Genomic DNA, 16233 nt, shown 5'->3' on the forward strand with positions numbered 1-16233 from the left:
GCACGCTGTATACTCTCGGGCCATTTCTGTGAAGCAGCACAAGAGGGGATGACGAACATTGTAATAATAATGCTCGTATGCACGTGTGTGTTAATGTGTGTGTGTGTGTGTATACTGTATGTGTGCACGCAGATATAGAGGGTAATTAATGTATGGGGGGGCAAGGGTGGGTGGACAAATAGCAACGAAGAAAGAAGAGATAAAGACGCGCTGGTTCAGTATAAATATCTGAGCCCACAGGGAGGCAGAGCATCAGATCAAGAGTAGAGGGCGAAAGAGGGAGTCAAAAAGCAACAAGAGGGTGGATGAAAGCAAGAGGAGGAGAAAGAGAAGAAAAGGAAGGTCTTTATATCACATAGTGGGAAACCGAAACAGGTAAGACTACTAATCTGGTATTTCTCTCATGTGGTTATTACGTTTTTCTTTATTTTAACCTTTGTGCTGCTTCTTTTCAGAGATGGCAAACACAGCAGGAGGAGTGCTTTTGTCTCTACTGATGTTCCTCAGTGCCAGTGTGCCGTGTTTCTCTGTGTATAACAGTGGCGAGTGCTTCTTCAACACTAAAGGTGCAGCATGTTTATGTACTGTAAATGTATGTGTGCTGACGTGATGTATCCCACAGACTCATATGTCATGTCAAGTGGTAGAGAGTAATTAAATATTTTTTTCTGAGGCACTTATTGTACTTTGTCGCTATATTTCAGAGGAAATCATTGTGTTTTTTTTATCCTATTACATTTATTTGACAGTTAAAATTACAATTACTTTACAAATTTAGATTTTTTTCCATTCAAAACATATGATCAGTTTATGCAATATGATGCATAGTTATATAATAAACAACCCAACAGTATATAAAGTAGTCAACCTGTTGCAACATTTAAATACTGAAGCATTATTAATATCAAAACATGTAGCCTGTAATTATGTAACAGCATAAAAAGGACAATTTTTTATGATTTAATTGGTATGTACCCCTCCTTAAGTAAAATGATATATTTTGTATAGTTGCATTTTCTTCTTCTACATATGTCTCAATAACTGATATTTCCAGGGAGCTGTGAACACATGGGACAGGTGTACGGGATAGGAGAGAGCTGGATAACCAGTGACTGTTACCAGTGTGTCTGCATGGAGCCGTTTGGAGTAGGATGCTGTGACTAGTAAGTTTTTTTTTGTTCTTTAAATTAACAGTGTCTCCTGAAAGGACAAAATATTATTAGTAAAATTATTGTAGCTGTTGTCATTACTGTCTTCCCCATTAAGGTTTTTTTTGGGGGAGTTTTCCCTCTGAGGGTCCAAGGACAGAGGGGTGTTGTATGCTGTAAAGCCCTCTGAGGCAAATTGTGATTTGTGATATTGGGCTTTATAAATGAAATTGAATTCAATTGAAATTGATGTGCTTTGATCTTGCCCGCAGTGGATCTAAACCTGTGGACTATCCAGACTGGTGTGAGATCATCCGTAAGCCTGACTCTTGTACGAGTGTCGCAGTGATGAGAGTCAATCACAAACTGCCCTGCCTCTGGGGACGAGGCCGTCTCAGACCAGCTGCAGGCCAGCCGTGGAAATCTGACAATGATCCTCTGTTTTGAATTTAACAACTGATTAAAAATAAATCAATAGGCCTATAGTGATGTGTGATGTATATTATGGATTCAGTCAATAAAGACTGCTGGTTTTGTTTTATCAGAAGGTTTATGACATACGAAACTGTACTGAATTTTATAACGTAATCTGCAAATAACTGCCATAGAAATTATCTATTAACTCTGTTTATATGTATAATTTCACATTTTGAAATTGTGTTGTTGATGTTTGTTGTTGATGACTTTGTCTGAATGTCTGGATTGTTTCAGGTTCATGTTTTAAGATTAAATAAAAATGTATGTCCAATTTCAGTTTTTGTCAAATGCGTTGTTTGTTATTTGCCAATTTACCATAATTGCTCTGTCACTTGCTTGCTCTTCAGTTAAGTAATGTCAGTCAGACAGGGGACATCAACCCAGAACAGAATATATATTTTGCTATTATAAACATATTTGGCTGATCAATCAGTATTTGCAAACATATAGAAGAATTAATGTCACTCAAAGTCAGGCATCTTCAACATTTTTCAGGCCAAGAACCCCTTTGCTGAAAACTCTGTGTGCAAAGAATACACCCAGGGGACTTTATACAAACATCAAAACAGACTAAACTTTTTATTATGTTTGAAGAGTATGCACCCATCACTGAGAATGTGGATATAAGAGCTCTTGGAGTTTATAGGTCTGGAAAGACTAACTTACACTGTAAAAATATTCGGCGTAAAATCACAGTAAATTACTGGCCAAATGTTGCATGACTTTCACAGTAAGCTTCACAGTAATTTACTGCTAAATATCTTCACAGTAACTTATTGTAACTTTACAGCTGTGATATTACAGTATTTTTTTTGTAGACTTACAACTGTAGGCCTATACTGGAACTTCACAGCTGCAATGACCAATGAATTCCTGTGATATTACAGTATGTAATTGTGAAATTACAGCATCTAGTTGTTCATGCATTATAACAATGGCCTGTACTTTTACATTTTTACTGTGAAAGTAATGCAATATTTGGGCCTATAATTAACTGTGAATTTACACTAATGTTAACTGTGTACATTTCTTCAAATAAACACAAGAAGTTTGTGCTGATCCTTTCTCTAGAGCACACACTTCTTGTGTTTATTTGAAGAGCTCTTGGAACCACACATGAACATCCTGGAAGCAGGGAATGCAGGCCTGAAAGGAAATTGTAAATGATGTGGGGAAATATTTGGTGTAATGGTATTCTATTTGATATTTGAGCAAGCAGAGTGTGTGAGTGCATGTAGATGTGTTTGTCTGTGTAATGTATGGAATTTTAGTTCATTGTTGTATTGTTATAAACGAATGAATTACTTTATTAAAAAGATTAATAGATAAAATAAAAGCAAACAAGACAAAGATAACAGTGTCCAAAAGAGTAGGTATGGTCGCTACCCCTTCTTTTAACTCATATGTCATTTCAACAAAATCCCAAATATATTTACGACTAATATACAACTATAACCAGTCTATTTACCACCCAATTAAATAAATAAGTAATAAACCCAGTTTATCTACAGTCCAAGTACTACCCAGTACCACAATGAGTTTTTTTGATATGAAAATGACAACATATTGGAGAAAAAAATGCACTTTCTACTACTTTTGCCATTTTAAATGATTATATTTTCGTCTTGTAGAGCACCAGTGAGTGTTAGGGACACATGACGAAGGCTACTGTCAATATCTTTCTTCAAATATGTACAATATAACCATCATAATTTGTAAAAGATTTACTAACACCTGCTGGATGTAGGCTTGGCTTTTATTTTGAAAAGACAGCTGTGTCGCAGACTTGTGACGTCACACAGTGGCGCGCTGTAAATGTCCACTTTATGGTAGTTGCTGTAAATTGGCTGCAGTTTTAAAAAGTTGCCTGATTCGTGACTTATCGCTGGTTTGAATCAATAAACAGGCAACAGAAGGCAGTGAAATGTGGATACTGACACCCCTGGAGCCTGGAGGTAACTTTATCTGTTGTGGCTGACATCTTAACGTTAGCTAAACACACAGTTAGCATGTTGAAGTTAACGCCTTGATAACGGTATGGTTAAACACCTAAGGATAGAGACAGGAAATGAACTGAGCGAGATGTCAGTGATTTTGTTTATTGGGCTGCGTGGGAGTGATTAACTTTTGGTTAGTCATGTAATTATACTGCAGGCATATCAGTCAACGTCACAAGTTGAGGATGTTTGTCTAATGTTGTTTTGCAAACATACATGTGCAGTTTAAATGTACCTGAACATGACATTGTTTAAAACAGGGATGAGAGCAAACTTATATCCAGCAGTAACACACACGGTCAGTCACTTTCATATGTATATTATGTATATATTTATGACATTTCAGGTACTTGAACATGTGAGATGATGAAGATGAAGCATGCAGTGCAGGACTTATTATCTTTGTAAATATCACAGTCAGTGATTTAATGTTTGTTTAGAATGAAATGATAGAATCACATTTTAGATGCCAACAGGAAATTAAAAGCCAGCTGTCATGAGAATGATTGACAAGACAAAACGTCAAATCCCTCATTGGGTTGGTGCTTTTCTACCATTTCTAAAATACAATTCTCGAAGAGTATTGTTACATAAATCGACCTGGCATCCAAATTCCCCAGATCCCAATCAGATCGAGCATTCGTGGGACGTGCCAGAGCCCCAGAGGTTCCCCTGATCAACAGGCTCTGCTCTATCAAGCCGTGGACCAAGGGCCTTTGGGGGGTGTGCTGTGGTGTCTGGCCCCAAAGTGTTGGTGGCAGATTTTTGAAGTCTTGTGGGTTGTGAGGTTGAGGGTAGGGATGCACGATAATGTCAGCACGTCATCGGTATCGGCTGATATTAGCTGATAAAATTAATGCAGTCTGCTTTCTCTTAATTTGCACAATGAATGAATATTACATACATTATTTACGGTATATACAGTATTTTTTATTTTTTTTGGACTGAAAATAATAGTTACAGCCCTACTGAACTTGGAATTTTACATCTTGCCTCTTGTTCCCTGAAAGATGATATGCAGACTAGATTAATCTTTGTCGTGCAACAAGCCCAATTGGCACAATGTGGTGATGTGCACCAATCAGGCAAAACATTAAAACCACTGTCAAGTGAAGTGAACATCACTGATTATCTGGTTACAATGCAATGTCCTGATGGGAAACATTGGGATTTGTGTGGATGCCACTTGATACACTCCATCTACCCAAACACAGTTGCAGACCAAGTACCTCCCCTCATGGCAATGGCACTCCTTGATGACAGTGCACCATGCCACACCACAAAACTGCTCAGCTCAAGGTGTCGACCTAATCTTCTATTTCTCCAGATCCCAATCTGAACGAGCATCTGTAGGACGTGCTGGTACCCCACAACTAGGGATGCATGATATTAGATGTTTTGCCAATATGTGATACACTGATATATAACAAGTTATTTGTCATCCAATATTGATATATCCACTTTTTTCCCCACCTAATTTTAGTTATCAAGTGTCTTCTGTAGTGGAATTCACATCATATTATTCATGCATACTCTTATCGTGATGGCCCACCAGCAGATGGAGACATGAAATACAATACTTGTCAGTGTATGTAATATTTATTTATTGTGCAAATTAAGAAAAAGCATGTTGGCTGATTTTGATAGTTTACTTTAAATCTGATGTTGGACGATACCAATGATGTGCCAACATTATCATGCATCCCTACCCACAGCCTCACAACCCACATGACTTAAAGGATCTGCCACCAACACTTCAGTGCCAGACACCGCATATTGGCCAGCTCTAGTGCATAGTGAGACAGGTTTATGGAGAGAGGACTGGCACTCATATAAGGTCACACGCACTTAATTCTTTTACAACTCGCCGTGTAAATAGATGAGTTTGTAAAACCACAGTTAGGTTGGTTGGTTGTGATTTTTATATTCTAAGATCCATAACTTGCCTGCTGTCAGGTGAGACCCACTATCTCCTCTCCAGTAAGGAGTACGTGGTGGGGCGCAAGAACTGTGACATCCTCCTCCACAATGACCAGTCCATCAGCAGGGCTCACGCTCACCTCACTGCTACTGACCAGGTGAGAGAAAAAACAAAACAAAATTAAAACATCCACAGATGTTGCTCAAAGAAATCCAACAACATAAATAAATGATTTCTCTATTGTCAATCCATGTGCTCAGTTTATTCCAAGCACATTGCAATTTGTTTGCTTATGTAAGTGTTAAAAACATATACAGTTTCTATAGCAGATACTCTCATATGAGTGTTAACATTTTGCAGGTATTAAATTGACCACTATCTTCTAATAGTGTGCCAAGTAGATGAGAGTAATGTGATTTAAATTGGAAACAAGTTGTGTGTGTGATACCACTTCTGCCCAGGAGGTGGTGCTCTAGTTCATCATAAATGAAACTGAAACAAAACATGAAGTTGTTGTCACTTTCAGGTGTTGCAACACCCAGTTTTATAAAGTGGCTGCTCAGAGATTTGATATGTCCAGTAGTTTGTTAAATATGTTTTTTATTGTGTCATACACATACAAGTACCCAGTCCAAAATTACAGTTACAGTGTTAAAACATTTATCTGACAAGAACATATATAGTTTCTTACATGTAATATAACATTACATTTCAGACAAAGAATGTTGTATTCTGTCCTATGATAAACAAATGCAATCTGTCCAAGAAATAGATAAAATAATACATAAAGGACATTTTACTAGAAAGCATTGCCCTTAAATGATCATATAATGAAAAATAAAATATTAAAAGTACTTTATCACTTACCTACCAGGTTAGTTTCAAACCATGCAGCCTTTCTTGAATAATAACACATGCAAGAAGTGATATTTTAACAACAATGACAGGGTGATAGATCCTCCTGAGACCTGGAAGAATTTTTTTTTTTTAAATTAGATTTTTTTTTTTTTTTTTTTTTCAATTTCAGTAATTCAGATGTAAGAAACATGTCAGTATTTTTTCTCCAAAATGTTATATTTATTTATTTATTTATTTATTTTCATTCTTGATCTTTTCCCCAAAAATTAGATTACCTACTGTACATTTGCATTACATGATTAAATAAATGCTCGCTAATAATTTTCCCTGTAATACCACAATGCGAATCAGCCGCAAACCATGAAACTACAAATCCAATTTTAAAATACAAAAGTAAAGTTTGAGGCCAGTCATGTTTTTTATGGGTGAAGGTGTCTGTTGTTTTGAGAGAATGTGTAATATTACTGCTTTTTCTGTATTGTGTCTCATAGGGATTATTAACCTTGTTGTCACTGCATATTAAAAAACAATTATTCTAAGATAAATTTTTCTTTTCATCAGTATTTGTCAGAATCCTCTGGGGTTTCTTTCTTTTTGTTTACTGTGTGCATTTTAATTCATCAGTTCACAATCCTGCTGTACCATAAAAGTGTCCAAAAGTGATTCACTATCTGTTGATACTCAAAGGAATCAAAATTACACATTTCACAACAGTCTTATTTCTGTTTAGTGTGTTAGACGAGGCTGAAGTTCTTCACATTTGTTCCTACACTTAAGGTTGCCAGGGATACATTTCTATGTTTGGTTTTATTGAGCGGAGAGGTTTCTCATTGAGACATAAATAATTGAACAGGAGGGTGTAAGATGGCTTGTTGACAGTTTCATGAGTTGCTTTTATGAATTTTATTCCCAGGCTCTGACTCTAAAGGATTCTTCCAAATACGGTTCATTTGTCAACGACCAGCGCGTGGCAGAGAACACATCGGTGAACCTGAGGTCAGGGGACAATGTTACATTTGGGGTTTTTCAAAGCAAATTCAGGTGAGTAACTGAACAAGACCCGATTAGATATGTTTTATTTCACAGCTATGATAAGTGAGGCCCTGTTCAGGCAAATCAAATCAGTTCTCAAATCAGATCTTTAAGACAGACTGTCTGCATTCTTGTTTGCAAGTGGTTAGATCGGATTTGTGTGTCCAGATCATAGATTTATCTAAAGACGGTGAACATGAAAATGAAGCCAAAACATCTGGGAGACGGGCGCTGCCATCTTGTACTGGTGACGTCATTTAGAGCCATTTAGGTCACCTCCATACACCCGCCAAACTCAATCATGAGCAGCACCACTGGCCCAACTTAAACAAGGCAGTGAAATTTCAGTGAAACGGTCTACACCAGTGGTTCCCAACTGGTACGTTGTGGTCCGAAAGTGGGAAGCAAGGCCATTCTGAATGGGCTGCAAGTGACTTACTAAAGCTTCACGTTTTCAAAAAACACACTTTATATTGAAGTGCAGTGAATTTCTGACACAGAGCTTTTATTTTGAAGTGCCATTTCCTGCTGTAGAGTAAGTGATTAACGGACAGCTACTGAACGGAGACAGCAAACTAGCTCAACAACATGGCCAAACATAAGTATGACGCTGAATATATTAAACTGTGGGACCTTGAACTAATGGCTATAGGGAGAAATGTGGACCCAGTGGCTGGACCAGTTGGGAACCACTGGTCTATAGAGTCTATGGTCCAGACATCACCAACTTATCTGCATGGGTTGCTTTGGTAACAACGTAGGTGTCAGTAACTACGTAGCTATGCTAGAGACGCCCTCCAAACAAACACGACAGTTGCAGACAATTTATTTTGCCGTCTGTTCACAGACTGTTGTTCTCTATGTTGTCCCTCATGGTGCTCTGCTAGTAGCAGCATGGATTCTGCTCAGCACTTCTGTCACTCTGGATTTGACGAAATTGTTGCTTTGCAAGTGGTACAGAAGACACTTTGACACCTGATAATGAGGAAGAACAAAATAGGGAGTGCTGCAACGGGTTAAGGCACTATGTAGTTAGTTGTAAAAAATCAGGTGCTCTTTGAGGATGGGGCAAATAGTTACATAAAGATGAAAAACAACTACAGTCAGAGTGCCTTGGATGCATTTTTTGGACTGCCTGCCTGTGCCATGGACTTTTACATTGAGTGAGCTGGCTGCTCTTTTTTTTTTTTTTGCTTTTTTTAAATCTTTTTATCCTTATGTTACTTTGAAATCATATTTGAGCGACCAGAGCAGCCCGAGATGCATTTGTAGAAATCTGATTGGATTCACATTTCAGATGCCTCCACATGAGGTTTGGAATAGATTTTCAAAAATTGCACTATATGTGTTTGTTTGTTTTTTGCTGTCCAGACTTTCTAAAATCAATCTGGATATGATAGTTGTGTTGTAAAAAATACTGATTTATCGATACATATTGTACTGAATATTCTTTGGTTACCCATTTTCATACACCGGTAACAGTTCAGTCTTTTAGCTTTTAGCTTTTTTGTTTTTTCCACTAGTTTATTTTTTAATAATTTTCAAAGTCTATTGTTTTTCTTGGAATTTGTGGGACATATTTTACCAAATTCAAAATTCAACAGCGCAAGAAAAAATATGTTGCTCCAGGTTTCAAAGGGTTAATATTAAGTCATGTTCCATCATGAATCTCCTTCTTTGTCACTTCTTCATCTCAGCGTGCACCATCAGAAGCCAGTGGTGTGTTCCTCGTGTTTGGACAATGATGGCAAGGCGTCGCTCTCTCAGGCTGTGTTGGCTTTGGGTGGAAAGCTGGTCAACAGCTGGACTGAGGACTGCACCCACCTGGTCATGCCCACCACTAAAGTCACCATCAAGGTCAGGAACACACCTTTATGTCTTCATTAGGTTACATACATGTGGTGTGTTTGCCCCTGAACATGTGTTAATGTGCTTCCTGTTCTCCTGATTAGACTATTTCTGCCCTGCTGTGTTGTCGTCCCATCGTGAAGCCAGAGTTCTTCTCAGAGCTCAGCAAAGCCGCTCAGCAGAAATTACCCCCTCCCAAAGCTGAGAGGTACAATGCATCCTTACGTTTACACATTCACACTGAGGATGACCTGAACATCAGAGGCCACACTGAACTGAACATTATCTCACTAACTGTGTTGTTCATTGCTCTTAAGTTTCATCCCTGAGATCGATGAGCCCAGCCTGAGTAAAGAGGATGTTAACATTGGAGTGATTCCACTTCGCAAACAGCTTTTCACCGGAAAGACCTTCATATTCCTCAGTGCCAAACAAGTACGTCTACTTCTGTTCTTGTGATGATGAGCTAATACTGGTCTCATGCGGTGCAGATCACTAGGTCACAGAATAGCAGGGTTCAGGTGATCAGTTATAATTGCTCTGTAGTTATCCTCCGCAGTCAGTCAAGGAGAACAAAACACTTAAAGAGATGAGCCCTTGTTAGAGGCTTGTTTTTCTGTCATTAGCTTCAGAAAAGATGGGAAGTCACATGATCTTGTGAGCGTCATGTTTATCAGCTGAACATCAGTTGCCAGGCAGTCAGCAGTTCGGAGATCCTCTGGGAGACTCATTGCTCCATGGAGAGTGTGTTTTTTTACAACAGCTGCAGCTAGTGATTATTTTCACAGTAGATTTGAACTTGATTTTGTAAACTATATTATTAATCTAGAAAATATCACAGTCTTTACTGTCATGTCCACAACAATTACATAGAAGCAGTCAGTGGAGATGAGCATCTGGGATCTCAGGTTCCCTCAAACAATGCTGATTAAATATGTCTAAAAAAAGAAAAGAAAATCACAAAAGTAAAAAAAAAATGCGAATCTAAGAGATAAAATAATGCAAGTTAAAATATACAGGGATAAAATATGACAAATAAAATATAAAATAAATAAATGTAAATTTGTGGTGGAAAGTAATTCCAATTAACTGTAAATTTGTTTGATACAGAAAAATTGTCAGTGAAGACAATGATGTTGTCTAAAATGCTGGATCAGGTGTCAGTGAGCACATTAGTCTAAGCCCTGATTTGATACCATGTAATTTATAAATAAAGTTAAAAGTAGTTTCACACCCTGATAAAACCATAGTTTCCCAGAAATCAGTTCTACGTCACAGCAGCCCTCACAGCAATATCGTCAGTATTTAACACTGGACAGTCCCACCAGTAAAAAGGCAACGTGTACAGCATGCAAGGCTGTAGTGTCAGGGTTATTAGTACACAGCTGTTAGCTTCTATTTTTAATGCACTGCTACTGGATCGTTACTCTGTATTGGCCAATACGCAAGTGCAGGTATCGTAATTGGTATCAGGAATTCATAAATAGTATCAGAGCATCTCTAATGTAGTAAATAGACACAGCCTGAGGGATGAAGCTCTGAAATTTAGAATTAATGTGACTTTTATCTGTTTAAAATACTGTGCCCCAGTAATTATGTCCGTCACAATTTACCAGGGTCCAAAGTTTTATTGGAATATTTTTTCATGGCGTTATCAGCAAGCAAATAGGTACGCATTTAAATATGAAGGAAAGCAGACAAATCTTTGCCTTTATTAAACTGTGATCAAGAAATTGAATTAATTGACTAGTAAATTCAGCATTTTACTGGGTTGTTTTTACTCAATGCATGCTGAAAAATAAATAAAGAAAGAAAGAAAGAAAGAAAACCACAGCCATGAGTCATACATGGATGAAAATCGGAACCTCCAGACAGCAGTTGTGTTAGACTTTCTTGTTGTCCGTCATTGTGACAGACAGGCTCGTAAAAATTCAGTTATCTATCATTACCCATTATTTTCATTTTCACAAGATAATAAGATGAATAGCACAATAAGATATTTTTTGATAACATTTAATTTTCATTCAGTGATATTCATTTTTTAACAATTAGTCTACAGAACAATGTTAAAGATTTTGCAAGGGCACGGAGAGAAAAGATGAACAGAGACACTGATGCTGCAAAGAAACTTCTGGCATTCTGCTGCTGGGACATTTTGCAGCGGTATATAGTGATATAGCTTTTAAATGCAATGGCTAAAGACGGCTGCACAATGAGGTCATGCACGTGAGCTCAAAGACAAAACTAGACAATTAATATGCGCACATCACCAACTGGGCAGGGGTGTGAATTACTCAGAGTTTCCCTCTGGCTTCTAATCTGTCGAAATGACCTTCAGATTTTTTCACCATTGCTAAAAAAATTCGGTTCATGACAGGAAAATATTTGGTTAATGTAACCTCTGCCTCCAGATGACCAGAGGACGTGCATGTTATGAGTCCTCATCAGGGACAGCAGACTGATCTGCACCGTCTTGTTGGCCTTATAGATGTTTTTAAACTTCTTTCTACTCCGTGGCTTCCAGGAGAGCAAACTCTGCCAGCTGTAATGTGTTTGCATCCCTGCTTTAAGAAGCCAGCTGAAATGCAAATTGTAATTGATATTATCACATTATGAGTGAATGTTTCTGCAATTTCCAAACTTGAAGTTGTAAGTGTACATGAGTACAACAGCATTATAGATTATCCTCTGGAACAAATGCTTTTACAAGAGCTAAAATATTTATGCATCACTCAAAGGTTCAAGCCTTCAGTCAGATTAACCTGAGGGGAAATATCACAGGATGGTAGGATGGAGACACACAGACACTCCGTCTGTCTCTCTGATCTACATCATGTGTAACTCCTGCTCTTCCATGTTGTTTGCAGCTGAAGCGGCTGAGTGCAGCAGTGGGTTTTGGAGGTGGCAGGAGCCAGCTGCTGCAGGAGGGCTCGCTGCCCCGGGGCCTGCTAGAGTCTGCACAGAGCTGTGTGGTCGATGTTACGACAGGCAGCTCCCAAACTCTGCTTTCTTCCTCTACCACGGAGTGGGCAAACTCTGTAAATAACATTGTTCAAAGGTTTGTACAAACTCCCATTTTTCTGTGGAGAAGCACTTCAGAGTGTGTTTTGGCAATTTATTTGTCATGGTTACAATTTGTGGAGACTTTAAAACTCTCTCTGGCATCTCTCCTTTGTTCACTGACACAGGAAAGGCCTCAGAGTCATCACAGAGTCTGAAATCGGTTTGGCTGCCATCTATGCTTCTTGTGACAAGTATTGCAATCCGTCCAGTGTGGCGCTAGACTCAGGTGGGTGACCAGAGAAGAAAACACTGACTATATACTCAGAGGTTTTGTACGCAACATTCAGAGCATCAATAAGCAGCCAACCGCTATTTGCTATGTAAAGATATAGTGGCGTAATGGCATCCTGATCCAAAAATGCAGTCACCGCGCCTCTGTGTGTTTCAGTCTGAGCTTCTCTGTTTGTTGTGGTAAGCCGGTCAGGCTGCGCGTATCCCACAGCTTAGCTCAATGTCGCCGCTTTGCACTGTGCTCATACAGCGGTCACGATGATATCGGGACAGTGGCATCACGGAAGTGTAGCACCCACCCTCTGGTTCCCCACGGTTAACGCCGTTAGCTCTGTTAACACTGTTGCTGTTGGTTAGCGCTCTTTATGGAGTTAGCACTTTTAGCTGCTAGCCACCTGCTCAGCCACCTCCATGTTGAGAACCGTGTGCAGACAACTCATACACTCTAAATTTCACACAGAGCCCCTTTAACGTCTTTGTTTCTATCTTTCTTTACATTTTAGAGTCAGCACCAAAAGTGGAACCCAGAATCCCGAGTGCTTCGCTGTCACAGAGCGTTGCGGTGAATGAGACTGTGTTACCGGCAGCATCTCAGAACATCACGGCTTACGCAGCAAACACAGAGCCATCACAGGGGTACCAGCACTCACAGACACACACTCATCATGTGTGAGAGTCGTCCTTTTTCTGTTTGCCTGTCTGACTTGTGAAATTGTTTTTATTGATCAGGAAAGAGCTGAGAGAAGTCACAGGGGTGGTGGCGGTGGGGGAGACTCCTGAGAAAAAGCAAAACCAGAGCGGCAGTCAGCTACGTGGATCCAAACCCGAAGCTCAGAAGATGCCCACTCAGTGCGTTGTGGCTGACACAATGAGCTCATCGTTCAACGCTACCAAGAACACGGACTCACCGTGGAAAAAGCCCGAGACAAAACCAACAGGTAGCTGCAGGAATGAAAGATGTACTGATCCCGCTTTTTCTTGCTTGATGCAGATTCTTTTTCGAGTCTTTCACCATCAGATCCCCTCACCCATATAGCTACTATAGCTAACGTTTTGTGGCGAACTCAAGCACAAACTGATGTAGGTGGTGGTAGACCAGAAACTCTTGTGTTCTGCGAGGTAAAATGTCAAAGGTGGCTTTGAAGAGAGTGATATAACAGCTTTTAGCTACCAAAAAAAGGGCCAGCCAAAAAAATCAGTGTCAGTTTAGGTGTATTCTATGCGATATAAATATATATGCACAGCTTTACCTTGCCGTCAGACAGACTTTCCCGACACCATCTGAACCGTCATCTCTGCTCGCTTCAAAAACGCTTGATAAAAACAGTAATTCTACCTTACAGAACATGGGCGTTGCAGTTCTACCACTGCCTCTATCTCTTAGTAATGCTTTTGTAACATTATAATGTCATCATACACTTTAGCTCGGTGGCTAGAGGGGATATGACATTAACAGACCAAATGAAATGCACCATTACCTTGAATAAAATTACAGATTTCTCTGGGTTTAAACATTATTGGAAACATTTGGGATAACGTAAGTACACAACTCAAAGTATATAACGTAGGTCTAATAATTTTTTTAGAGGATTTATGCAGAAATTATACGTATTGGTGAGCCTTAGGAGTGCTGGTGCTGGCGAGCTATTTCCCCCTGTTCCTAGTCTTTATGCTAAGCTAAGCTAACACGCTGCAGGCATAGTGGACAGTGGCATCTGTAGGGCCTGGTGAACTGTCAAACTGAATTGCCCTTTGGGACAAATAAAGTTGTTTTGATTTGATTTGATTTGATCCTCTACCTCGAGAAATAAATGAACTGTCCCTTGAATGCACTAATGATAGGCCTGTAATAATTTGACCAGTCAGTCAATGTTTTTGCAGTTTCAGGTGCAGGCAGTAGTGGCATCAGGTCCCAGCCATCTGCTCCCTGGACCAATGGTGGCAAGAAGACATTCGTACAGAGGCAGTCTCCTCAGAAACAGAAAAACTCTGCACAAGCTTCCCCACAGAAACAATCAACTCTGACCAACTTCTTTCAAACAGTCAATAAGAAGAGGTAAACATCTGCTGTTTAAAACAAGAACTATATCACTGTTTTTGTGTGTTGGTAGTAAGTTGTTAATGTTGAAGTCTGTTCTTTCCCTTCTCTTTGTTTCATCCTGTCATCAAGGCCTTTGGAGGACGAGCTCTGTGCTGTCACGTCAGAGTCAAAACGGCCTGTACTGGAATCATCCGTCGGCATACAGGCACCAAACACTTCAGCCACATCTGAAGAAACATACTCACGTTCAGACAGAGCCCCTGCAACAACATCCCAGACTGCACTGGGGTCAGCAGCTGACCTTTTTGTTGGACGGTCAGAGGTCTCCCAAGCTGTCCCGGAGCAGCCACGGAGTAGAAAGAGGAAGGAGTTGGAAGAAGACATACACATGGATGAACTGGAGTCTATTATGTCTCTGGATATGGACTTCGGCGATGAGCAGCCCTCAGGCAATCAGGGCCAGAAAGCGCCGCTAACAGTGCACAGTACAACCAAACAGAAACAAAGTTCAAATACTGCGGAGGCTTCGTCTTTGAGCAAGAGGCAGCGGGTCCTCGTAGAGGAAACAGGAAAGAACCAGAGGTCGCAGGTGGGCCTGGAAAAAGAGTCAGATTCCCATAAGCACCAAAAAACTCCACCACATATTGTCTCCATCAAGAAAGAGAAGGTTGATCCTTTAGAGCACAGGAAAACTAATCAGGAGTCCAGCAAACCTCAGGAAGTGTCATCCGCCAGTACAAGTAAAAACCTCCAGGCCTTTGATGATGATGAGGCGTCTTTCATTGAGGTGAGGATTTACTGTCTGCCTTCTTTTGTGCTTCCAATTATTAAGAGAAAGGAAAACTTAAAAGTCTCAGTTATATTTTCAATCATGTTTCACTGTTTCTGCACATGTTTAATCCTGCAGGATTTAGCGCTACTTGAAGGAGATATTACCGAGCCTAAAGAAGAGACTAAGACCCCTCTGAAACCGGTTACAGTCAAACAGGAGGTCCAAGTAAGTTCTGTGTAAAGCTCTTACTGTCACAGTTTTCTCTCTTCCTCACTTTAAATAAGCTACAGTATCCAGCTAACTATTTTACTTCTTTTTCTGCCTTTATTTATTGTCAAAATCAGGGTTTTTGATTACTCTTAAGCTCGGGACAGACAGCACTGGATGAATCAAAGTCAATCAATACTAACTATTTTCAGTGGCTTCAAGCCAACAGTCAAAACATTTTTGATTCAAGTTTACTCAGTCAGAATCAGAATCAGAAATACTTTATTGATCCCCGAGGGGAAATTATTTATGTTACAGGTGCTCNAGACAGCACTGGATGAATCAAAGTCAATCAATACTAACTATTTTCAGTGGCTTCAAGCCAACAGTCAAAACATTTTTGATTCAAGTTTACTCAGTCAGAATCAGAATCAGAAATACTTTATTGATCCCCGAGGGGAAATTATTTATGTTACAGGTGCTCCTTGCAAGAGAGGACAAGAGAGGAAAGATACGTGAAAATATAAGAAATTTAAACAATAGTATTTACAAATATATAGTTAAATAAACAGGAATTATTAACAAACATAAACGTGAATAAATATATATATATATTGTAAACTGAACAAGATTATTTA

The 16233-nt window shown here is 39.3% G+C and overlaps 2 protein-coding genes across 4 annotated transcripts in view; both read left to right on the forward strand.

The window, feature by feature from the left end:
- Positions 1-247: 247 nt before the first annotated feature.
- Positions 248-1888, forward strand: msmp2 (microseminoprotein, prostate associated 2). Its single transcript, XM_050046838.1, has 4 exons — positions 248-375; positions 456-566; positions 1055-1163; positions 1421-1888. The coding sequence occupies exons 2-4, from the start codon at positions 458-460 to the stop codon at positions 1593-1595; spliced, it is 393 nt and encodes a 130-aa protein (XP_049902795.1). The 5' UTR covers positions 248-375; positions 456-457; the 3' UTR covers positions 1596-1888.
- Positions 1889-3419: 1531 nt separating this feature from the next.
- nbn (nibrin) overlaps positions 3420-16233 on the forward strand; it is a 25329-nt gene continuing 12515 nt past the window's right edge. Inside the window, exons 1-13 of one of the 3 annotated variants that reach the window (XM_050047772.1) lie at positions 3420-3580; positions 5579-5700; positions 7315-7442; positions 9131-9290; positions 9386-9489; positions 9599-9716; positions 12149-12339; positions 12470-12570; positions 13079-13211; positions 13305-13513; positions 14457-14631; positions 14746-15403; positions 15524-15613. In XM_050047772.1, the coding sequence (XP_049903729.1) occupies positions 3550-3580; positions 5579-5700; positions 7315-7442; positions 9131-9290; positions 9386-9489; positions 9599-9716; positions 12149-12339; positions 12470-12570; positions 13079-13211; positions 13305-13513; positions 14457-14631; positions 14746-15403; positions 15524-15613 (2220 nt within the window). In that variant the 5' untranslated portion in view covers positions 3420-3549. The remainder of the gene's footprint in view (positions 3581-5578; positions 5701-7314; positions 7443-9130; positions 9291-9385; positions 9490-9598; positions 9717-12148; positions 12340-12469; positions 12571-13078; positions 13212-13304; positions 13514-14456; positions 14632-14745; positions 15404-15523; positions 15614-16233) is intronic. The other 2 variants (XM_050047773.1, XM_050047774.1) reach the window with 2 other exon arrangements.

Source organism: Epinephelus moara, chromosome 6 (assembly GCF_006386435.1).
Source record: "Epinephelus moara isolate mb chromosome 6, YSFRI_EMoa_1.0, whole genome shotgun sequence".
In the NCBI taxonomy this organism is placed as follows: domain Eukaryota; kingdom Metazoa; phylum Chordata; class Actinopteri; order Perciformes; family Serranidae; genus Epinephelus; species Epinephelus moara.

What these genes read in the sequence shown, in the direction of transcription:
- msmp2 (XM_050046838.1), top strand. Translation starts at nt 458, where the DNA reads ATGGCAAACACAGCAGGAGGAGTGCTTTTGTCTCTACTGATGTTCCTC. An exon ending in GTGCTTCTTCAACACTAAAG is followed by an intron (nt 567 to 1,054) that starts GTGCAGCATGTT and finishes TGATATTTCCAG; the next exon opens with GGAGCTGTGAACACATGGGA. An exon ending in GGAGTAGGATGCTGTGACTA is followed by an intron (nt 1,164 to 1,420) that starts GTAAGTTTTTTT and finishes TCTTGCCCGCAG; the next exon opens with TGGATCTAAACCTGTGGACT.